General features: G+C 41.0%; 1 protein-coding gene across 1 annotated transcript in view; it reads right to left on the bottom strand.

The window, feature by feature from the left end:
* Window positions 1-25,522, bottom strand: part of ANKFN1 (ankyrin repeat and fibronectin type III domain containing 1) — a 174,776-nt gene that overhangs the window by 93,951 nt on the left and 55,303 nt on the right. The window contains exons 5-6 of the mRNA XM_049636468.1: window positions 24,630-24,824; window positions 22,583-22,696 (exon numbers count right to left, since the gene is read on the bottom strand). Of these exons, the coding sequence (XP_049492425.1) occupies window positions 22,583-22,696; window positions 24,630-24,824 (309 nt within the window). The remainder of the gene's footprint in view (window positions 1-22,582; window positions 22,697-24,629; window positions 24,825-25,522) is intronic.

Here is a 25,522-nt window from a genome sequence, read left to right as displayed (position 1 = left end):
TTCCCTTATTAAACTCATGTTTTAGAAAAAAAATAGGCGAATAAGATGATGATTTTGCGAACAATATCATGATTTTGTTAACTGGGGATAACTCGGCTTAACGAGGAGGAGTAAGGCTATTTGAGTCTCATTGAAAGAGACGCTGATGAACTTGCATAAGGCTCTCCTCATTACGGGGCAGTTAGTGATCAGGATTTATTCAGATGCCATGAGGAAAAAGCTTCTGAGCATGTGAAACTTTAAAATGAACTCTTTGAAACAAACAAGCAAAAGAAGAAAAGATAGAGAGACAAACTCAGAAACAGACTCAACTACAGTGAACAAACTGATGGTGACCAGAGAGGAGGTGGTTGGGGGTGGGTGTGTGAAACAGGTGATGGGGATTCAGGGGTGCACTTGTCTGCGATGAGCAACGGGTGTTGTATGTACGTGTTGAATCACTATATTGCACACCTGAAGACCATTTATTTATTTATGTTTTTTAGAGACAGAGCGTGAGTGGGTGAGAGGGGCAGAGGGAGAGAGAGAGAGGGAGAGAGAGAGAGAGGGAGAGAGAGAGGATATTAAGCTATGCTCAGCACAAAGACCAACTCGGGGCTCAATCCCATGACCCTGGAATCAAGACCTGAGTCAAAATCAAGAGTCGGACGCTCAACTGACTGAGTCACCCATCCATCCCCACCTGAAGTTAATATAATGCTGTTAACGATACTGGAATTAAAACATATATATATATATATATATATATGTATGTCTATGTATGTGTGTATATATATATGTGTCTATATATGTATGTGTGTATATATATGTGTCTATATATGTATGTGTGTATATATATATGTCTATGTATGTGCATATATATGTCTATGTATATATAAATGAATTCTTCCAATGGAAACCTCTAAAATTTTTGGCATTTCCAAAGCAGTTTCATAATCATTGCTTGTGGAAATCAACCCTTTTTTTTTTTTTGGCATAAATTTGAAGGAAATATTTATTTTTAAAATAATGTACATAACATTAACAGAAACAAAAATAAAGCAAAATGTTTGCTAGTGATCACTAATACTAACAAATTAAATATTCTTTTCTTTTTTCTTTTCCCTTCCATATTTAAGTCCATGAACCAAGTTGCATCAGTTTTTGTACAAGGTTTGGAACTTAGGGTAAAGGTGTTTTTTGTTTTGTTTTGTTTTGTTGTTTTTGTTTTACCTCGAGATATCCAAATGCTGCAACACATTTGTTGAAAAGGTTATCTGTTGGCAACAGGATTGCTTTTGCACCTTTGGGAAAAAGAAGTTTGGTGCGTGTGTGTGGCTCAAATTCTGGGATCTGTTCTGTTCCACTGATCTTTGTGTCTGTCCTTCCGGCAATGCCACAATGTCTTGATCACACAGCTCTGCAATAAAGTCTGGGATCTGGGTAGACTAATTCCACTCCCCTCCCCCCGCCCCCCTGTATTCTGCTTTTTTAGAATTATTGTAGCTAATTTAGTTCCTCTGCCTCTCAAAAAAACATTTTATAAAGCCTTGTCTGTATCTACAAAAAAAATCTTGCTCGCACTTTGATAGGTTATTCTGCAGGGCATAGCATTCTGGGCTGACAATTCTCTTCTTGAAGTGCTGGGAAAATATTGTTCTGCTTCTGGCTGAACTCCACGGTTTCTGATGAGAAATCCGCTATCATTTGAACTGTTTTTCTCCTGTGGTTCAGGTGTTGTTTTTCTCTTGTGTTCCAGATTTTTCTTGTCTTCAGTTTTTAGAAATTTGACCATTTTGTGTCTTGGTGTGGATTTTTTTGGTTGGATCCGGTTTGGGGCGTGCTCAGCTATTTGAATCTGTAGGATTTTGTCATTTGCCAAAACTGGCAAGTTTTCAGCCATCATTTCTTTAAGTACTTTTCTAGCACTGCCCTTCTCTAGTACTCCCCTCTTTCTGCTACTCTAATGACATGAATGTTAGATCTTTTGTTATCATCCCTCTGGTGTCTTAATGCTCAGTCTATTTTCTCCCTGTCTGTTTTCTCTTTGTTCTTCACACTGGTAACTTCTGCTTTTCTATCTTCCAGCTCACTGATTTTTTCCCCACTGCCCCTTCCACTCTGCTGTGGGGCATACCCACTGAGGCTGGTATTTCGCCTACTGCATTTTTCAGTTGTACTGTCTGCATTTAGTTTTTCTTTCCACTTGGCATTTCTTTGCTAAGACTTTCTGTTACTCTGCTTGGGCTTTTTATTTTTTCATTTGTTCCGAGCATGGATGTAATTGCCTATTGAGACATTTGTATCATGGCTGTGGACTCTTGTCATAAAACCCTAACATCCCTGTTATTCTGTGGTTGGTCTTTGTTGATTGTCTTCTTTCATCCAGTTTGAGACCATCCTGGTTCTTGCTTTTGGGAGTGATTTTCAATTGAAGGCCAGACAACGTATTTTTTTGCGAGACCCGGGCTGTTTCATAAAACCTCTGTTTTTGAGCTGGCCTTTTCTAACAGCACCTCAGTGTTTTTTGCTGTATTTTGTAGGAAGAATAGGGAAAATCCTGTCTCCTCCATCTTCTGGTAAATTCTGGTTGTCTCTGAGTGAGATTTTGAGATTACTGCAATGCAGCTGGGTCCTTGGAATCTCATAGGATGGGGACACAAATTCTAAGATGTAGACTTAAAAAAAGTTCTTAACAGCATTTACCTTTCTGTGTTTCCAAGCACCATGATCTCGTGAGTTCCTCCCATCCCCAGCTATTAGTCAGTGTTAATTCCTGTGGTCAAACCTAGTCCAAAGGGGGAGTGGAAACTTTTTTGTATCAATTTAGCCATCTCCACAGAATCTACTATGCTAATCGCTCAGGGGCTGGTTACCTTTATAACCAGGAAGGCTACCAATACCATAGACTACCTCAAAATTTAGTTCCCTCTTCATTTTTTACCTGGCATAAATATTTTTGAAATAGGTAACAGAAATGAAACCTTTTACTAATCCAATAACCTAACCTTGGTATCTCTGATCCTCTCTTGCGTTTCTTTCCCACAAAATCTGTGAGTTGAATATAGTTTTGGAGATAAAGAATCTGATTGCTCTGTTCCTCCACTGCTAGGATAATACGAGAGCATATTCCTGGTGGGTCCGTGTAAGAGCTCCCATCATTTTCACGGGTGCCTTTATCCTAATCCACTAGGAATTTACAGCTCAGCTAATGCATAATAGGAACGCAGGCTTAACCAGATGTCTTGAAGAAAAGAAATGGAGGGAATAAAGTTAACAAATATGTATATAGGGAGGTAAAAATCTTATAAACACCTACAGCAATTTTCAGAAAGACACCCAGAATGTTGTGATGGGCCAAACAATATATGTGGCTATTTATTCTTAATAAAATGCTCTTCTAGAAAGTTCATTTTGAAAATATAGTTTCTGTCATTGCAATCACTGAAAAGCGTCTCTGGATGTTTTGCTGAACTCCAGCTCTGATATTATTCCAGCCTAAATTATGTCTGACATAGGCACAGGAGGGTCAAAATAGCCTATAGTTACTATAGCCAATAATTCTTGTGAAAGTGTTCTAAATTATTTCCTATCTTACATTTATTCCTCTGCTACTTTGATAGTTCTGAGCTGGAAGAGATTGGACTCCCCCCTTTTAAAAAGATTTTTTTAATGTTTATTTATTTTTTGAGAGACAGAGAGAGACAGAGCGTGAGCAGGGGAGGGGCAGAGAGAGAGGGAGACACAGAATCTTAAGTAGGCTCCAGGCTCTGAGCTGTCAGGACAGCTCAGAGCCTCACGTGGGGCTTGAACTCTCAAACCGTGAGATCATGACCTGAGCTGAAATCAGATGCTTAACCGACTAAGCCACCCAGGCGCCCCGAGATTAGATTCCCCTTAATTTGAGTCCACGGGTTTAGAAGTCACAATCAACTACAAAGAATCTACTGATCATAAGTAAGCTTTGACCCACAACTGTAGAACAACAAAAGCCTGAATATGTCTTAATATAAGTGGAGGTTTAGTATGATGTTATGGGTATAACTTTCGAGGAATATGTGTCCTGGCTTCATCACTTATTAGCTGTGTAACTTGGTCAACTTCTTAATTTTCCTCATCTAAAAACTGAGGATAGAGCCTGCCTCATAAAGATAAGATTGTTGAGAATATTAAATGAGAAAATGTACACAAAATGTACATTAGCTTGGGCATATAAGAGCTCAGTAAATACTTCTGACTATTACTGCTGCCACTTCTCCTATATTTCTCACATAAAACAGTCTAAGAACAGCTCTGTTCAAAATGCCGTGTTTGTAGACTGTTTTTATCAGATACAAATTTTCCTTACCCTAATAGAATAATTAAACCTGTTCCAGATTTCATGCCCATGACCGGGTTTGAAGGCAGATACTATTAGACACTTTTAACCCATCGAATGTTTATTTCTGGAACCCCTGAGCTAGGGAATCATCCACATTTCCTCCTCCCCTGCCTTTTTTCCCTCGCCATGTTTATTTGGTCCTGTGCCAGAAACTTCTTGGGGGTAATTCAAATTAGCATCCATTACAGATCAATCTAGAAAAGGTTGGTTATTTATTGTCAGGCGGATACATGAACCTTGGCAGTTTTAGAAACCAGAGCTAAAACGATCTTATAAAGTTCCAGTTAAATCAACACAGTGATGTGCTAGGTCTCATGATGACTTTCATGAAATTACCTCTGAAATGCTAAGTATTTTCTCACTCAGAACCTCATTCTAACTCTATAACTTATACCAAAGATCACACTGTACCTGCTCTTAGCCTTATAAGTCTTACAAAAGCCCTTGGCCAAAAGCAATAAAATTTGACCTGACCTAATCCGGGAGTTGCAATGGATAATGTGTGTATTTTTCATTCAATAATTTAATGTGGAAATTCACTGCATGTGTCACATATTCCCCATCTTAAAGAGAGAGCTTTTATGGTTCTAATGTTACGCAGAAATTACATACGTAAACACTCTTGTCATGTAAGACTCCTCACTTTCCTGATAGCTTCAGCAAGCGCTACAAAAGACTCCTTTGGAGAAAGTTGCTATTTCATATAGTGTGGGAGCCTGCTGCGTGAAATTCACCCACTATAGTCACAGAAATGATGGCAACAGATATTTTTCCCCCTGGTCCCTGGAAGATCTGAAATAATTGGCCCACTTGGGCCTACTGCATTATTCTCTCCTATTTGTCAATACAGGAAAAACACCGTGGACATCGACAGACAAGTTTTGTTCTCTTCCTCTCTTAGGTGTACCCTGGAGCTTTTCTTCTCCTGTGCGTGGCATGCAACGTGTCTCTCGACCTGGCCTTTTTCCTTAAAGGGCATCCCTTCGGAGCACTCTTCTGTCCGACAGCTCTCTTTCCTTCGCTTTTTCTTCTCTTGACTCTCGGTTTCCCCCTGTGTCCCATGAAATTTATTTTTTTTCTTTTGATCCTTTTATTACATTTGTTTTGAGTAGATCCACACAGTTCAAAAATCAAAAGGTAGAATTGGTGATACAGCACTAAGTGTCCGTAAGTCCTCTCTGCCATCTGCCCACAACCCTCATCTGCTCTCTCCCCGCAGGCATCCACTGTTCTTGGTGTCTTCTGTATCTTTCAGAGTTTCTTTGTTCACACTCAAACAAGTTGGAATGTAGATTCTCCTCGCCCACCATTTTAACGTAACAGGAAGCGCACTATATGTATTCTTCCAACCCTTTTTAAATGAATTAATTAATGTGTTTATTATTTAAAAAAAACTTTAGTGTTTATTTTTGAGAGAGAGAGAGAGACAGGGAGAGAGAGAGAGAGAGAGAGACAGAGAGTGTGAGTGGGGGAGGGGCAGAGAGGGAGGGAGACACAGAATCCAATGCAGGGTCCAGGCTCTGAGCTGTCAGCACAGAGCCTGACGTGGGTCTCGAACCCACGAACCGTGAGATCATGACCAGAGCCAAAGTCAGACACTCAACCAACTAAGCTACCCAGGTGCCCCAACCTTTTTTTTTTTTAAACTTATCTTGGAGATCTTTCCATATAAATGCGTAATGAGATTCCACATTCTTTCCTATAGCTTCTGTATGTGGATGTGTATGACAATTTAACTAGTCCTCCATTGATGGAGTTCCTGTATTTTATACTGCATGTGACGCAATTTACTCTTACAAACAATGCTGAGATGAATAACCTTGTGCATATTTCATTTTAGAAATCTCTAACCGTATCTGTAGGATAAATACTCCTAATAAGGATTGCTGGGTCAAAAGTTGTTTGCAGTTGTAATTTTGATAGATATTGCCAAACTGCCCTCCATAAAGGTCATAAAAATGTATTCTTCCATTAGCATTATGTGAAAGTGACAGTTTCCTGGACCCTGACCTACAGAGTGTGTATTAAAACTTTTGAATTTTTGCCGTCCTGAAAGGTGAAAATTGATACCTCAGGTTCGTTTTAAATTGCATTTCTTTTACAATGGGAGAATCTGAACTTCTTTTTATATGCCATCTGTGTTTCTTTCTCTATGAACTGTCTTTCCCTCATTTTTGTCTTATAGACTTCAAAACTATTTATTTATCAGAAAGATGAGCCTCTGCCTCTTGTACGAAATGGTGTCTTTTTTGTGTTGCTTGTAGTTGTTTCTGCTGAAGACAGTTTTTTAAGATGAGGTTGAATTTACTCTAGATCTTGAATCATGGTAATAAAGGCCTTTCCTTACTCTAGTTATAATGGATTTCTCCCAGTTTGTTTTTCAGAACAGTTATGATTTCATTTCATTTTATTTTTACATTGAAGTCTCTGATCCCTTTACAATTGATGCTGCAAGACACTATGAGACATGGATCCAATCACATTTCATTTTCTCTGTTAAGTAGCCTTCTTGTTGAAGTCTACATCTTTCCCCTACAGACTTGTGATACTACTTTTATCTTATAGTAAATTCCTGCATTTAGAGCTACCTATGGAATTTCTCTTCTAATCCATTGGCATATTATGTACCAGTGCGGCACTGTGGAGTTATTTTGGCTTTAAAATGTGTTAGTATCATGACCTTTATGGTGACCTCATCGTAATGATGATAGCATCATCTTAACATACATTATACATACATTTAAACAGCACATTATACCGTACAAAGCATGTTCACTTACACTGCCTCATTTGTTTTGATCCTTATAACATCACGTGGGGCAGCTGGAACTGGTACTTCTGTCCTGATTTCATACATAAAGAATCTGAAGCCCAGGGATGCCTGGGTGGCTCAGTCGGTTGAGTGTCCGACTTTGGCTCAGGTCGTGATCTCATGGTCCGTGAGTTCGAGCCCCGCGTCGGGCTCTGTGCTGACAGCTCAGAGCCTGGAGCCTGTTTTGGATTCTGTGTCTCCCTCTCTCTCTGCCCCTCCCCCACTCATGCTCTGTCTCTCACTCTCAAAAATAAATAAACATTAAAAAAATAATAATAATCTGAAGCCCAGAGGAGACAGAATGTTTGCCCAGGATCACAAACAAAGCTAGCAGGTGGCAGAGTGACAACTCGCCTCTTAGATCCGTCTTTGCCAATCCATGGTTCTGCTCCTTGGAATATCTAAGATCCTCTCTGAGTATCTACCAGAGAGCGTGTTCATTCCCATAGATTCACTCTGTGCTGCTGAGCTCTAAGCCTGGGCCGGATCTTTAGCTTTACCTAATCTTCCTGGGATTGAGGAAGACACAATCATGAAATCATAGAATGCTGAAGCAGAGGGAGACCTGAGAGGTCACAGACTAACCTAGTCATTTTATAAAAAAGAAAGGAAACCAAAGCTCAGAGAAGTTGTGAGCTTTGTTCCCAAGAGCATTTGGTTTCTAAGAAGTCAGGGCTAAGCCCGAACTCAAAGATAGTTCTTTTCACATGGTTTAATGAGGAACAGGAGGAGGTAAATGTAGTATGTACTTTACTGAAACTAATCACCTCCATGTGTACAAGCACCTCCAGGGCCAGAAATGACAGTCATGAATTCATGAATTCATGAATTCATTCATTCATTCATTCATTCGATGATCATGTACCATGTGCCAGGCACTGGGCTTGTCATTGGGTTTATAATGGTGAACCAAGCACAGTCCCTGCCTTCAAGGAGAATACAGTCTAGAAAGAGAAAAAGACATCAAGCATATAATATACGGATAAAGATGTAATTACAAACTGGGAGCAAGACTATAAGGGAAACTTAACATGGTGCTCTGAAAGAATACAACGGGAAGACCTAATTATTTATACTGCAGAGTCTGGGAGACTTCCCACTGCTCCCCACCCCCACCCAACCCAATTCCAGCCTGATTTGTGGTCCCTGATACATCTCTGTGGAGACCTAAGATTTCACGGATCAGGACTGAAGTTCAAAGAGGAGATGTGACTTACCCAGAAAGGTCGCTTAGTTCTAGTTAGAGCAGAAGCAGAGGACAATAACCTCCTGACTTTCTGGCTAGGGCTTTTGTATAAATGCCATCTTAAACTTTAAAAAAAGGTTTTTTCTTTTTTAATGTTTTACTTATTTTTGAGAGAGAGAGAGGGTGAATGGGAGAGACATGGAGAGAGAGAGAGGGAGACAAAGATTCCGAAGCAGACTCCAGGCTCTGAGCTGTCAGCACAGAGCCTGACTTGGGGCTCGAACTCACGAACCACAAGATCATGACCTGAGCCGAAGTCCAGTGCTTAACCTCCTGAGCCACCCAGGTGCCGCTATAAATGCCCTTACTGCAAACCCATGCTCCACTACCAAAGTTCAGAGTGACATCACCCTTCACAACTCACAGGCTCCCAGGAGACTGGCACTTTGACCTAGTCTATACCATGCCATAATCAGCACACTGCATAGAACAGACAAACCAAGATTTTGACAAACGCTTGCCAGTGAAGCTAGGTATTTTCTAGAAGATAGTTTGTCTCATCTTCCTTGAGTGGTTCATCAGTTATTGTACTGAAGAATAAGCTGGACTTCCCTAAGCTGAGGGCACATTTTTATTTAGAGCTTAAAATACTTTGTAGTATAGCCTCAATTCTTTCTTTGTAAATGGGCAACTTTTCTTTGGCAGTGAACAGTGTGACCTCACTTCTCTTGATAAATTGTTTCTATCTGTTAATGTAATGCTTAGCACACACGTCATCGGAAGGAGAAATGGTTGATTAGAATAGAAGAGACACAACCCCATTTATTTAGATTTGTCACACTCTCTGGGTTTTATGCACCCATTGCTCGTGGATGTGTCCCCATTTAACACCTTGGGCAGTGGGATTAGATAGGGGTGATGGATGCCATTTCTCATTAAAATTAAGAGTTCCTTGACTCATTATGCTTTTCTCCACTTAACTTTATTTTTCTTTTCCTTGGGGATGAGTGGAGTGATAGAATTGGAGACTTTTTAATATTATTTCCATATCCACATTTGGCTATTTACAGCTATGTGACTTGAAGTGATGGAACAGTCAAGACTGGTTTTAAAATGGGGAAAAATTTTAATAGCGCTCTCCTTTAAAGAAACATTCCAAACTGTAGGAAATGCTCTAAATACAGAGATGTTCGTGGCAGCAGCACTTCTAACGGTGAAGCAACTGGAAGAAACTTGAACAGCCAAGGATCAAAAAAACCAAAAAATACACACTGATGAATTCCATGCCATATGAATGGATTAAAACAATGCTTCAGAACAAAAGTCATAACATGGGGATGTGAAGTAGAAGAGAAGAAAGCCAGTACAGCATAGTTGTCATTAACAATAGAGGTGGGGAGCGGCACCTGGGTGGCCCAGTCGGTTAAGCGTCCAACTTCGGCTCAGGTCATGATCTCACAGCTTGTGAGTTCAAGCCCCATGTTGGGCTCTGCGCTGACAGCTGGGAGCCTGGAGGCGCCTCGGATTCTGTGTCTCCCTCTCTCTCTGCCCCTCCCCCGCTCATGCTCTATCTCTCTCTCTCTCCTTCAAAAATAAATAAACATTAAGAAAAAAATTTTAAGAGTAGAGGTGGGGTACCTGGGTGGCTCAGTAGGTTAAGCGTCCAACTACGGCTCAGGTCATGATCTCGCGGCTCACGAGTTCAAGCCCTGAGTTGGGCTCTGTGCTGACAGCTTGGAGCCTGGAGCCTGTTTTGGATTCTGTGTCTCCCTCTCTGTCTGTCTCTCCCTCAAAAATAAATAAACATTAAAAAAAAAAAAAAGAGCAGAGGCTCTGGGGTGAAAAACTGGACTCTTACATGGCTGTAGAACCTCGGCACGTTCCTCTGTTTGCTTTAGGGTTCCTCATTCATGAGGAGAGAATAATGATTGTACGTATTCCATAGGGCTATGTGAGGGTTAGAAGAAGCAATGTTTCTAAAGCCTTGACTCCACACCTGGCATGTGCTATGGGCTTGACAAAAGTTCACCATTGTTAAATGTATGATCTCAACTTATTATGGGGTCCAAAATTACCAAAAGTTCCTCCAAGGAGTAGGTTTCTTTGGGCTGTAGGACTGAGGGTAACTGATTTGTTTCTTTGTTTCTATTCTGTTCTTTGCAGCGTTCTATAATTATGACACTGGTTTTTCCATTTGTCCCCAACCCTCTTTTCACCAGAAAAAAATCTTTGACCTTTACTGACCTGCTCTGTGTCTCCAGGAGCCTGATTCTTACACACGGCGTCCCTTCAGGTGGCAGCTCCTGATGGTGTCCCCGCCCCAGCGCTCCCCCATCTCCCTCCGAGTGTAGGGGTGATAAAGGCTTCCCCATCCAGCTAGTCCTGGGTGCCTTGCTATCCCTTGTCCATTCACGAACCCTGCCCACTTCTCTGTAAATAATCCCTTCATTAAAATTACTTCAGACTTCAAGCTGACTGTACTTCTGTTTCTGCTGGGACTCTGGCTGATAGAAGGAGCATACATTATTTTTTATAATTGGAAAAATTTTATTTGAGAAGCGCAAAGGACCACCCCTGCCTCCCACCTCCCAAAAGGAAGCACTCCTCACGGCGTGGAGAGGCCCCTCAGCTTCCAGACTTGAGGGTGATTATTTTTGTTTCATTTTTGAGCCCTCACATGAAATTAGGCTTCAGGCTAGAACACCTATTTCTTAGAAAAACACACTTTCTCCCGGAGAGAAATTCTAGAAAGCAGTCGCGGACTATTGACAAACTATAATGCTGCAAAGGGATCTGGCCAAAAAGGGATCAAGAGAAAATCTCCAAGGGGAGAAGGTGGCCCGGAAGCGGCTCATCACCTGCAGTGCCAGCTGTGTGCCCAGTGGGGCCATCGTGGACAGAGCTGTGCCTTGAGTGGAGACCTGCCTCTGTGGCCACTGGAAACTCACCAGCCCCTGTGGCGTCTGGGCTCAGCAACGGCCAGGCTCCCAGGGGGTAAGTGATACAGTTTGTTCAGTCCGGGGGTGGTGATGGGGCTGGTTGGGGGGGCTGAGGGGGGAGGCTTGGCACGTCACCGAGCACTGCTCCGCCGTTAAATCTCCACTGGCAGGCTGACTTTTCCCCAGGAGGAAGCGTGGGGAGGAATCTCACAGTTGCATGGCAATAAAGAGCTGCCTGGTGGGCCTCCCTCTCGGCCAAGAGGCTTCATGGCTCCAAAGTTCTGAAGGGGTGTGTGAGGGGGAGGAGGAGAAATAAGCCACTCGACTCAGTACTGATGCGATCACCTTTGCGGAGACTTTCCGGTGGCAACCGCGTTGAAGACAGCAAGCTTGGGGGAGCCAGCAGGGTGCAGAAGGATGAAACTGAAGGTGGTGGGGGAGGGGAGGGAAATGGGGGTGGGGGGAGAGGAGAGGGAGGTGGAGGTGGGTGGCGTCCAAGAAGAACTGTGGAGTTGTGAAGGAAAGGGGTGAGCGGTGAGGCTCAGTAAAAGACAGTGTTGGACAAAGCCAGTTAAAAACTCCAGCCTCAGTGGGCCTTACTCTCTTTATACTGCAAAGTGAATTCTTATATTGGTGAGCCTTCTTTCCCCACATAAGCCCTCCAAACCCTACAAAGAGGGGGTCTGTGTTTATCACGTTCATTGTGACTCACAATGAATTCACTGAATAGCTAACTATGTAATACATATGTTAAGCCCTGTGCCAAGTTCTAGGAATACAGAGATGAACAAGACATCGCTGTTTACATAAGGCTTCCAGTCTGATGGGAGAGACCCATGGTGAAGACATGACCACACATGCACAGCCTGGTTGCACATTAGAATGACCTAGCAACTCTTGAAGGGTATCTGTGCTCGGGTCTCTGCCCTGCAAAGACTCAGATTTGATTGGTCTTGGAAGAGGCCCTGGCATGGACCCGAAGGTGATTCTAATGGGCAGCTTTGTTGGAGAATTCCTGTTCTAAATATACTCAGGGTTCCCATGAACTTCCAATGATGGTCAAATGAAATTTGGACAATAATTTGCTGGATGTATTAGATACTAGAGGCTCTAAAAAGTTCTATAATAAAGAAACCTATTTAAACTTAAAAATATACTGCAAAGATAAATAGATGTTTGTGATTTGTGAACATTATTTTGAAAGGCATGATAGAACTCATTAGGCATGATTTATATGAAATACTTAGAAATGCCTCTCTGAAGAAATGACCTTAAAATTTTTTTTTAACATTTATTTATTTTTAAGAGACAAAGAGCATTAGTGGGGAAGGGGCAGAGAGAGAGAGGGAGACACAGAATCCAAAGCAGGCTCCAGGCTCTGAGCTGTCAGCACAGAGCCCGATGTGGGGCTCGAACTCACAGGTGGCAAGATCATGACCTGAGCCGAAGTCACATGCTCAACTGACTGAGCCACCCAGGCGCCCCAAGAAATGACTTTTAATAGAGATCTGAACAATCAATGGTCAGGGAATGGGGGGAACAGTTCCAGGCAGAGGGATCATCATGTGCAAAGGTCCTGTGGTAGGGGAAAACTGCTTTAAGAACAGAAAGGTGGTCAATGCTACCGTACTGTAGGAGGTGAGGGGAAAAAAAGACACGATTTGTGCCTTCAAGGAACTCATCATACCTTAGTAAAAAACTCAAATATTCCAAAAACTTCTATTACTCTATGGATCTATGATTTTCCAAATAAAACAGGAAGAAGAAATCAGTGTCAAGAATAATCCTTCACCAGCTGATATAAAAACCCATTTCATGTTTGTCCCTAGGTAACTTACATAATTTTTGGAAAGAGCAGATATGCTTTCATAATGTTGGCTTAGGGTAATATTAGTATTAGGTCATGTTTACTAAGCATAGTCTGGGTAACAGGGAGAAGTGACCTGGAGATTGAATCAAAATGCCAAATGGCACCTATGCCTGCCTATCATTTTTCTCTTCAAATCCTTCAAAAGGGAAACAAGGTACAGTATTTAAAAATATATCCATTAGCTAGAAAACAAAGTGAGCCTACATGCCCATTTTCCACCTCCTTGTTTCCTCCTTGATCCTTAGCAGCCACTAACCTGTTCTATATTTCTATAGTTTTGTTATTTCAAGAGTGTTCTATACATGGAACAATATACTATGTAGCCTTTATTCACTGGCATTTTCACTCAACATAATCCTCTAGAGATTCATCCAGGCCGTTGTGTGTCCTGATACTCTGTTCCTTTTCATTGCTGAATATTATTCCATGGTACAGACATACCACATTTAGTTTAACCATTCACCACATTGGATTGCTTCCAGTTTTTGATTATTACAGATAAAGCTACTATAAACAGTTGTGAACAGGTTTTTATATGAACACAAGTTTTCATTTTTCTGGAATAAATGCCTACCAGTTGGTGGGATGTATGGTACTTGCATGCTTCTTTTTTTTAAAAAGATTGTCAAACTGCTTCTCAGAGTGCCTGTATCATTTTACATTCCCACCAGCAATGGATGAGTGATCCCATGTCTCTGCATCCTTGCCATGTGGTGTTGTCAACTATTTTCAAATTTTTTTGCTGCTCTGATTGGCATATGGCAATATTTCATGGTGGTTTTGATTTGCGTGTCCTTAATGCAAACCCAGTGAGTTATTATTATAAAGTGGAACTTGAGTAGATGGCACTTGAGGAGGGAAAATAGGTGCTACTCTTGGGAAAATAGGTCCTACACTCTGAAAGGATCATTTGAAACAAATTTTGAATATGATAATGGCAAGTAGGGTAGGAAAGAGAAAAGAGGCTATTAGAGATTTGAGGAAAATACATAGGTAAGGAAATCATAGTACACTATCTGACTTTGCAATGTCAAAACTTACACATTCAGTGTAGACTGCACATAGTGACTTCCTTCCAAAAAAAACAGGATGGAAGAAGTAACTTTACAGTGGAGAAACCAGACAGACACATCTCAGCCAGGCGATCAAGGCCAACATCAATAGTGATGAGTCCTGTTGGGAGCATGTACTCTTGATATGATGGGTTGAAAATGGCTAGCTAAAACTTTATCTCTGTGGTCTTCTGCCCCCAAACCCATATCCCTAGTCTAATCATGAAGAAAGATATCAGTCATGTCCAATAGAGGCACATTCTACAAAATACCTGACCAGTCTTCCTCAAAATTATCAAGATCATCAAAAACAAGGACAGTCTGAGAAACTGTCGGCCAAAGGAGCCCAAGGTGGTATGATGTGTAAATGTCATGTAAGGTCTTAGATGGGGTCCTGGGACCAAAAAGAGACATCAGGTGAAAACTAAGGTTACTGAAAGAGAGTAAGGACTTTAGTTAAAAACAACAACAACCAAAACAAAAAACAAAAAAACGAACCAAAAGTGTGCACACTCATAATAGTATAAACATTGTTGACTTAACTAAAAATAGAAATACAATTACGTTGAGAGAATCAGGGACTGTAGATGAGGGTGGTATTATGAGAGAGTTAAATTCTTTTCTGTTATAGTTATAATTGCACATATAAGACCTGCAATTGATGTATCAAGTAAGAGCCATAGAAGCATATTAATTAAAGTAGACAGGTAGTTATGAGAACTAGAGGAATTAAAGCTGGCTGGCTCTGAAGAGTAGGGTAGGAATAATGGGGCAAATAACTTTTTTTTTGTATTATAAACCCTTCAGTGCAAATTTGTTTTTTAATCCCATTCTTAGATCACTTTAGACAAAAATAAAAATAAAAAGTATACATAAAAAGAGACAGACCTTCTGTTCGAGTAAATAAATATAACTATATACTCTTTATGAGAGATAAATGTGTCTGAAATGTCATGGGAAGGATGCACATAAAAAGATGGAAAGACAGCAGGCAAATGGGAAGAGAGAAAGCACAGTTAATCACAAACAAAATAGTTGAAGCAAACAGCGTTAAGCAAGACAAATAAAGCAGCTTCTCAGAGATCAAAGATCAAAGGGACAAACACTTTGGAAAAAGACAGGGATTTAAACAACATCTACACATTCACACTATATACCCAATGGAGTTCACAAATTCTTTTCAAACACCAAATCCAGTGCATATACACGGATTGATTGGCTAGCTACAAATAAGAGTTTTAGAATATCTCAACAGTATACAGAGCACATTAAAATGTTTTCTTAAAATAATAAAATTAGAAATCAATAATAAAAATATAGCAAAATATATGGTCATTTAGAAGTTTCAAATGGCTTGCCTAAAAACTCTGCTTAAAGTGGGAATTACAAATTGTTTAGAAATAAATGATTATAGCACCTTGCTTTAAACTTTCTGGATATGAACAAGATAGGGGAAAATTTATAGCCTTAAATACATGGATTGGAAAATGAGAAAAAGGAACAAGTAAATGAACTTTTCAAATTAAAAAAAAAAAAAACAGGAAAGAAAGAATAAAGTAAACCAACAGAAAGCATCAGGAACTGGCAAAGCTAAAGCCAGAAATTAATGAATTAGAAAATAAGCAAGAAATAGGTTTTATGAATTAAGAATGTTAGTTCTTCAAACAAACCAATAAAATAACAAAAGTTCAACAATTGTAAAAGAAAGGGCACATATACATGACTTTTGAAATACTAAAGGGACCATAATCACAGAGGAGATTTAAAAATTATGTTCAATGCTATATCAATAATCATAATCCAAATTCCTTAATTTGGTAAAGGCTGTCTACCAGAAACCTCTCCTAGAGATCATACGTAATGGTAAAATATTAGGCGTGCCTGGGTGGTTCTGTTGGTTAAGTGTCTGACTCTTGATTTTGGCTCAGGTCATGATCTCGTGGTTCGTGGGTTTGAGCCCTATGTCTGCATTGATGGTGTGGAGCCTTCTTGGGATTTTCTCTTCCTCCCTCTCTCTCTGCCCCTCCCCTCCCCTGCTCCTGCACACTCTCTCTCTCAACATAAATAAATAAACTTAAAAAGATGGTAAAATACTAGATGCGCATTGACAAAAGCACGTAGGAGAGAAGGATAGCTACTGTCCCACTTACTGCACACAATGTATTGGGAATCAGAAATCACATGGATTCTTGTTAATGAAGTGAGATCCAGGAAAGAATGAAAAGTACTGGAAAGGACAAAATGATCCTTACTCTAAGATGATACAGCAAAAAAAGCATAAGATGCAAGACAATCTACTGAAGAAAAAAAAAGTTACTAACAGAGCTCAGCAAAGCAACCAACTAAAGATTTCTTTTGAACTAGCATTAGCTCTTCTATTGTCCTACAATAGCCAATTAGAGAATATCTTGAAAAGAGAGTTGATTCATAATAGTCATGAAACCTGTAAAATATATGCGGCATGAAACTTAATGGGAAATGTAGAAGGCCCATATAAAGAAAATTATTAAACCTTCCTGAATACGTAAAATTCAACTTGATTAGGAAGACATGTCATGGATGGAAAGGCTTTCTCCAAATTAACTTAGGAATATGATGCTACTCCAATAAGATTTTTTCACTTAAACTTGACAAGCCAATTCTAAAATTCGTTTGGAAGGGAACATGTGTGCAACTGAGACATTTTGAAAAAGATTACCCTAGGGAGGGACTCACCCTACCAGATGTTAAAATATACTGTAAAGTTACTATATGGTGTGAAAATTAATAAAAGGAAATGCCGTTTAAAATGGATTGGGGAGGCCAGAAGGGGGAGCTCTCACACCCTACCACTCATTGTCAATTACAAACCCAACAGGAAGTCTCTGGTACTTCAGCTACTGCTTTACTACCCCAGCAGGAGGAAGAAAGGTTTTTCTCTTGCCCCAGCAACAGCTCAGCCAATGAGAGACCTCACAACTCAGCCAATGAAAAGCCGCTATACTTCAAACTCCCAGTTTACTCCAGTGGATTTTTGGTTTATAACAGCTCCTCTCAGCTTCCCCCGCTTTCCTCTTTGAAGAGTGTTCCTCTGCTTTGCTCTTTGGACTTGTTGTAGCTTGCTTATCCCGAGTTGCAACCCTCTACTTTCGCTAAATGAACCCAGTTTTGCTGGTGAAGTAACTGGCAGTTTTATTTTTAAGGTTAACAATGGGTGTAGATAAAAAAACAAACAAACAAACAAACAATGGGCGTAGATAGGTGAGTGAGACAAAGAATGTGAATGCATAAACCTTCCCACTTCTAGTTAACGATCCCAGAAGGAAATATTGTTGCAAGTAAAACAGAGACACATACAAGGATTATAACATCATATAATAGAAAAAAAAATGGACACAACCTATGGCTATCAGTGGAAGAGTAATGAGATACATTATAGCACTTCTAGCCAGGGAATAGGAATACTATACAATTGTTAAAAAGAATGAAGAGGCGCCTGGGTGGCTCAGTCCGTTAAGTGTCCGACTTTGGCTCAGGTCATGATCTCACGGTCTGTGAGTTTGAACCCCATGTCAGGCTCTGTACTGACAGCTTAGAGCCTGGAGCCTGCTTGGGATTCTGTGTCTCCCTCTCTCTCTGTCCCTACCCCACTCATGCTTTGCCTCTCTCTGTCTCTGAAAGATGAATAAACCTTGAAAAAAAATTTTTTTTAAAAAAGAATGAAGATCCAAACACACTGACACAGAAAGATAGATTGATATGTATGCTACATTGTTGAATTAAAAATAAATGTAGTTGTAAGATTACACGGTGTGATAATTTTATATTAGAGCACACAAACAAAACCATACATCTGTGTGCTTATACATGCATGTACATACATCAAGAAAAGATTTATAAGGACATACACTGGACTCGTAACAGAGATTAATTTAGTGATAGGGGTGTCACATTGGAGGAAAGAGTAAATTGTTTTACTTTGTCTTTTATATAACCTGTACTTCCTTGTTTGCAGGTTAAAAACCTAAGTGAGGAAAATGCAAAAAGACTATGTTTTACAACATATATTATTATAGTGTTGCTGTTCCCTCCCTCTCATTGGACCTGCTGTTTTTCCTCCTCATACATTTAGCTGCTGAACTTATTTCCACATTTTCACTTGCATGCAAAAAATGTTAATCCGCTGAGTTTCATGTCCTTCAGACGTAAAATCTTCAGCCTCTCCTAGTTGCTCTCATCTGCAAACCTCTGGCCTCACCCCTGCCCAAACGGGCTAACTAAAATGATAAATCCTTTTGTTTCGTGGAATTTAATCCCTTCAATCTAGTATGAGGGTAGCCTCCTCATATTATGATTAGATTAATTCTTCAATTAATTAAACATGGACAATAATTCTAGTCTTTAGAGCAATGAATTTTGTTGGTAGGCAAAATATCTTTCTAATTATAAGGTGGAGGGAAAAAATAATAGAAGGGGTAAAAATAATATAAATACCAAGCAATGTGCACCTAAGTCCCAGGAGGTCAGGTTTTTCTTAAGTCTTGTGAAGAGATGGCCCCAGTGATCAAATCATGGTCAAGTTCACACTATTATTATAAATTATCAACCCCTAGGGTTTCCATGTACAAATGGTGGACTCTCTTTCCTAGAAGCTACAGTGCTCCCAGACATCTCTCTGGAATTCTCTAACTTCCTTTCTTTCTGGCAAAGAAGTTGGAGGTAGTGGTTGGCAGAAACACCAGCCTGGGCTTTGCTGGAGTGGATATAATACCAGGTCCTGGCAATCTCTGCAAGGAGAAATTTTTTTTCATTTAATTTCATTTAATTTATTTATTTTTTTTTTTGTAGAAAATGTCATCAAAGGCAGAGCAGTTAAATGGTTTGCTATTACAAGCCTTTGTAGGAAGGAATTAGGGTGGTGGTTTCTAATCTGCTGGATGACACGGTGAGAAAAGATGGGGAAGGGCCCCAACCAAACCAGTGTCCTGCCCACACCCACTGGAACAGCTACTGTAGTGTCTCATCACTGGCAAACCCCAAAGGGTGCCACATCAGGCCCTGCTCTAAAAAACACACAACAACAACAAACATAGAATAGAATTCATCCTATGGATGGAAAACAGATGCTGCACTGCACCTGTTAGAGGTTACCTTCCTTTCCATTCCTAACCCAGCAAAGAGCAGCAAAATCACTTTTGCAAATGTTCTCTGCTTTGGGGCTGCAGAGAAATGACGCATCCTGTGCAGATGAGAGCTTCAGACAGGTTACCCAACGCAGCGAGGAGAAAATGTGAAATGAGGTCCTGGCAATTGTCCAAAGCATCAGAGCATTTGAAATAACTCTAGTCTGGCTCTGTAAACCATGAAAATTGGTGAGATGGGACCAAAAGATGCAAGAGCTCTTTGAATCCAAGAAGGAAACACCTAGAAACAGACAAGTCGTTCCCTTAGCCTCATTTTCCTGCATTTAGGGGAGAGGCAGGCAGAAAACTCCAGTGGGTCTTACTCAGAACTGTTTCCGTGGTTTTAAACTGAAATTGATGCCTTTAATGTCCAAGTTGTGATGACAATCGGCCTGGTTGCATGGCCCTTTTCATCACCAGGGCCTGCACAGGGCTTGTAAAGAGATGCTTTTAAAAAGACTTCTGGATGTCAACAAACTCTTAAAAAAAAAAAAACAACAACCCCAAATATGTTGATGAGTTGAGCATATGCAAGTGAGGAACCAAAGGATTCATATTTTCTTTCAAACACAGCCTCAAGTATGAAGGGGAGGACATCCGGTTGTCAAAATAGGCTTGAGGTTTTGTGAACCCAGAAATTCTAGAGAGCAGGGTGAGATTTGTTCCAAACCCTAAATACTGCAGGGTTAAGTCTTCCCTCTAAACAATTAGATAACTGACATCTCATTCCGTGGATTTCTCCCTTGTTTCTTATTTTCTAAAGCAAACAAAATAACTCGCCTTGTTTCAGGGTAATTTTGCTAATATTTCCATAATTAAATAATTACTTCAACTCCTGAATTAAAAACTGTCCCGTCTCCGGGTACAGGAGGCTGCCAGCTGTTTTAAATAACCCTTGAGAGTGGTCAGGTTAAGGACTCAATTTATGACCTTATAAATTAACACAAGGAAACCTACTCCATAATGCAACAGACAATTCTATTTATAATGCTTAATTAATCCCCTCCAGTCACCAGCAGAACCCACTTGTGGCTTTCATTTCAACCTCACCCAAACGCAAGTCTCCTGAGATGAGACGTGTTAATATGTGAATGCTGATAGAGTTTGCAGGCCTCATGGGCGAGTATTAAATAGCGGACGGGTCTGGATGAATCAGCTTCCGATTGTTCACTAATCAAATGTAAGAAGAAAATGGCAAGTTTGGCAGCACTGACGAAACCCTTCATCAAAAAACCTGAGCTGGAGCGAGGTAGAAAGAGAGGAAAATGCCCAAGTCTGACACTGCCTGCGAACACTAGCTCTAGACTTCAGGAAATCTCGGCAGAACAGAGACCCCGACAAAGTGTCAGAATTGTATCAAAGGATGGCTGTAGGAGGCTGTCCTGGGTGGCTTCATTTGTCTGGTGTCACCCGTACCCCGAGGCTGCTCTCTTTTTGATAAGAAAACTCAAAGTGGTAACCAATTCTATGCTGCCTTTACCTAAGGTATTACAGAGTGGAGTCATCTGGAAAATCCCAAGTATCTCAGAAGGCTACAGGGTGTGGGCAGAGTCATTTCTGCAGACAAAGAAGATTCTCCTGGGACTAGGCCCTGGGCGGGAGAAAGGAATCACCGCTTGGACAGGAATTCTGCCTTGTGGCCTGGCGTCTTGGAATATGCACGGACGGCTTTATCAGGTTTTCGGACTGTGCAGGGTATAATCAGGAAAATGACTTTCTCCCTTTTTTGTCCACCGTGTTCAAGAATCAACATAACATGATATGTGCAGCTCTACTGGCGTCTTTAGCCAAGTTCCTTAACCTCGCCGCCTCGGGTTCCTCATCCACAGAGCAGAAGTGCTAACTGTGCCCATCTCCAGGGTTCTTGTGAAGATTACACAGAGCTAATACACACGGAGGTTTTAAACAGTGCCTGGCATACAGTAGGCGCTCCGCAGCCTCGACTCTTCTTACCGCAGCCTCGCTCTGCTGCTTTCTCCTCTGGACTCCCTGTCTTCCCTCCAGGTGCTGCTGTAGCAGCCACGTCAGGCTGCCAGCAGCTCTCCCGAAAAGCTTCCTAACTCACTTCCTCATTCCAGGTCCACACCTCTTCCAATGCATCAGACACAGTACTGCAACCTAAGTCTTTCATAGTCTACCTCCCATCCTGTCCCCCTCTTATTCAGGGGTCTGCAGAGTTCATCATCTAATGTCGAAACTCCTTAATCTTGAATTCAAGTGTCATTGTACCCCCGCCTCCTGCCCTAGTTTCTCTCTCTGCTCTTGCATTTCACGGGACCTTCTTGTGAGCCCTCACCTCCCCTGGAGCTATGATCTGTTCCCCTGCTCTCCTCTGCCTGTTCTAGCATGTTCTTGCTCTTCAACTGTGCTCCCAGGTTTCTCCACTTGGAGGCTACTACCTCCCCCTCCCACCAGCATCTTCTTTTTTTAAAACATTTTTAAAAATGTATTTATTTACTTTGAGAGAGAGAGAGAGAGCTGGGGAGGTGCAGAGACAGAGAGAGAGAAAGACTCAGAGAGAGAGAGAATCTCAAGCATGCTCCACACTGCCAGCATGGAGCCCGATGTGGGGCTCGAACTCACGAACTGCGAGATCATGACCTGAGTCGAAACGTGGAGTCGGACGCCTAACTGACTGAACCACCCAGATGCCCCTCCCCCCCAGCATCTTCTGGTCCAAATCCTAGACATCCTTGAAAACCAAATGCCACCTCGACCTTGGAACTTTTCTGATCCTATCATGTTACTTTCCTCTTTCTTTTCCGACTCCCAACATCTTTATCTGTTTTTCTTTTAAATCCTCAACCCTAGTTACCTGCTATTACAGATATCAATGCATATGCCTCTTAGTATGTTCCATTTCCCACCCTCTGAGCTCCTTGGATTGAGACTGATTCTTCAGTGTGTCTTACTCAGTCTTGTCTCCATCGCTATGCTATGCACAAAACAGGCCCTCTGCAAACAAGAATGGAATTATTAATATTTTGGAGAGTTTTGGAATAGTGACAGCCTGGTCCTGCAGTTCATGCTTCCTGTGACTTATTCTCAGTAACCCCTTGCTCTGTACGGGAGTGCCAATGCAAATATGTCAACTCAAAAAGTAAATGGGATTAAAAAATCCTATCAGCAGCAGAAAAAAAACAATGGATTGTTTTTTAAGAAGAAGCAATGGGGAAAAAAAAGAAATCTGGAGTCCAGTACCTTTATATCTGGTCACTACAGCTGCGTTGACACTAAGAGGCTCTTGAAAGCTGACAGTGAGTGATGTGCTGCTGGTCACCATAAGACAGGCGTTGGTTGGCACCTCGGGGGCTCCTGGGACAGAAGGAAAAACATAAGGATCTTAACATCGCAAATCCTTTTCAAACAACGTTCCCGCCTCTTCAAAGGATACCCTGAAACACACACTATGGAAACATTTGTTTGTAGAGCCTAATAGCTTTTGCTTTTGAACATTTTCATTAGAAATCTCAATGGCCTTTATTTGTTGCTATTGTGATCTTATTTGAGCATTAGAACATCTTCTGAAGGGGTAAATAATACCAGTTAAGCCTTCCCAAAGTATCCTGGAAACACAACAGGAGATTGACCTGGACCAGTGGAGAGGAGGCCAGAAAGTGTTAGCAGGAACTGTTGATAGAGACTGGTACATTTCATGAAGTATTTTCATGTAAATCATTGAACTGGAGACTTTTTGCAACCCTGTTGGGTAGAAAGGGCAAGTAACAGCGTGTGCACGTTTAGGAGGAAGAAACCACAGTCTGAAGAGACCACACTAACTTGTTCAAGGACGCAGTGAAGACACAGCTAAGACCAAAGCCCGTGGCTTCCGATGCCCCGTTCTGGGCTCCTCCCCGTGTGGAATGCTCAGGGCCTGGCTCTCATGCTGCCTCCTATTACATCAAGTAACATTTTCTGAGAAAGAATTCATGGACGAATGTCATGCCCATTAACCTCGGGTTTTAAAGGACTCCTGATAGTTTTAGGTGTTCCTTAACACCCAGAAGGTGTTTTGTGATTTAGAAAATTACCCCCCAAATGGCTATAAGTCTAAAACTATAACTACTTCTAGTATTAATCTGTGTCCTAAATGAGGCACAATAACAAATGCATTTATTAAAACTATTGCTGAATGTCTTTTTTTTAATGCTAAAGTATTTATTTTACAATAAGATTCTGTAAAAAAAAAAATCTTTATTTAAGCAAGTTATTCTATTAGTTAAAACAAAGCAAAGGTAATAAGTTTGAAAGCAAATTAGTATGTATTTTTTATGAATGTCTTTTTTTTAATTAAAAAAACATGTATCGGCATTGCTGAAGAGATTGTTAATATTGAAAGCAAACTTTCATGAATGTTGCTTAAGCTATTTGCTTTAAGAGAAAGGATTAGGGTATGGTTCGATACTTAGCACTGCTTTAGAAAGCCAGATTTTCACTACTTTTTGTCTTTATCTATAGCACAAAGCAGAGGCAGATATTTCCAAACTAATGAACTGATCTTTCTCTTATATTCAAATTCTCCAGTCTAATTTATTGTTGTTGTTGTTTAAATAAGATCTACTTTTAGAATAAGATTTTAGTATTTCCCAAGTGTTTGATTTTTATATATTTTTATAGTAGGGGCTGCTCTAAGCATTACCTTCCAGTGCTAATGACTATTATTCAGAAACAAGGCTTTTTCTTAAACTAACAGAAAGAATTGGTGATGAGAACAGAAGTACAGATAAAGCACAGTTCAGTGACTGACTGTCCTCTGTCGCCTGTAGTAACTGAAGATTGGTTTATATAAGCTTCCTATAAAAAAAAAATGCAAGAGAGAGTTGAAAACAACTTAAACTTGGGTTGAAGGCAGAAGCTGGACAAATAGGCAAACAAATATTTTCCACCTCCACATCCCAAAATATAGCCACTTAGGGTATCAAACCATCCAGGTTATTAGGCAGTAGGGCGTATCGGGTGGAAAGCTCTAGATGAGTGTGAGATGGTGGAGACAGGCCAGCAGCACCGAAGCCTCATGGCTGTGGTCAGAGAACCTATCGGGAGCCAGAAAATCAAGCGAGACAAAAGATCCTTTTACAGTCGCCCAGAGCCCTCGCTCCAAATAGGCTGACAACGGCCATCCATGACCCTGTAGCAGAACTGCCAAAAAAAAAAAAAAAAAAAAAAAAAAAGTCAGTAAAAGAAGGCCTGGCTGTCTCCAACCAACCTGGTTTCTAGTTAAATGCAGAAGTCCTCTGCTTATACTCACTGGCGTGCTCGAAGCCCGTTCTCATGCGTCTGTAGAGCCGACACCTCCACTCCCAAGCTTTCAGCTGTTTCTCTTTCTCGGTGTTGTCCAGACTGGGTCCTTCGTTCTCCACCTGGGCGGACAGCTCGCTCACCCTCTGCTGGGCCTCCTGCACCAGCGTGGCAAGGTGCATTGCTCGGCTTTCCAGGCTGACAACTGGAGGGAAAGACATGGCTGACTCCTTTCTCCTTCTGGGGGAATGCCGCTTCATTGGCGGGGTAGTTAAGAGTCTACTGTGGACTTTAAAAAATGCCCGGGCTAAGTGGGATCCGTGTTCCTCATTACCTGACTGACTCCAGTACGTCGAAGTAGTGGTAAATCCATCCATTTAAGATCTCTCATTGCTCTGTGGCCCTCTTGTCACAGGCGCCCCAAGTAGCTGCCTAGCACGGTTCACTAGAACTCAACTATCAAGTACCCATGAGGACCACTTCTGACCCAGATCGCACACATTTGTTTCCATGATCTTTAGAAAGACAAACAGGGCCAAAAGCTCTGTAGGGCTAGGAAGGCCTTAGGAAAAGTCATCCACAAGGCAAGTTGCATACTATTAAAGTTGGTTGGTCATTTTTTCCCTTCCTTTTTTCTTTCTTTTTTCTTTTTTTTTGGTAGCATCGGATTCGAATTTTCTGCTCTTATCACATTGTGCCAATCTCATAGACGTTTTTGTATATACGTCTCAGTGGTGTAATATTTACCTATTTATTTATTTAAAGTATTTTTTAATGTTTATTTTTGAGAGAGAGAGAGAGAGAGAGACATATAGACGGAGTGTGAGCGGGCAGGGGACGGAGAGAGAGGGAGACCCAGAATCCGAAGCAGGCTCCAGGCTCCAAGCTGTCAGCACAGAGCTG

The sequence above is a fragment of the Panthera uncia genome, chromosome E1 (genome assembly GCF_023721935.1).
Source record: "Panthera uncia isolate 11264 chromosome E1, Puncia_PCG_1.0, whole genome shotgun sequence".
Taxonomy (NCBI): Eukaryota; Metazoa; Chordata; class Mammalia; order Carnivora; family Felidae; genus Panthera; species Panthera uncia.
The sequence above is the reverse complement of the archived record's forward strand: the minus strand, read 5'-3'. Positions and strand labels throughout refer to the sequence as shown.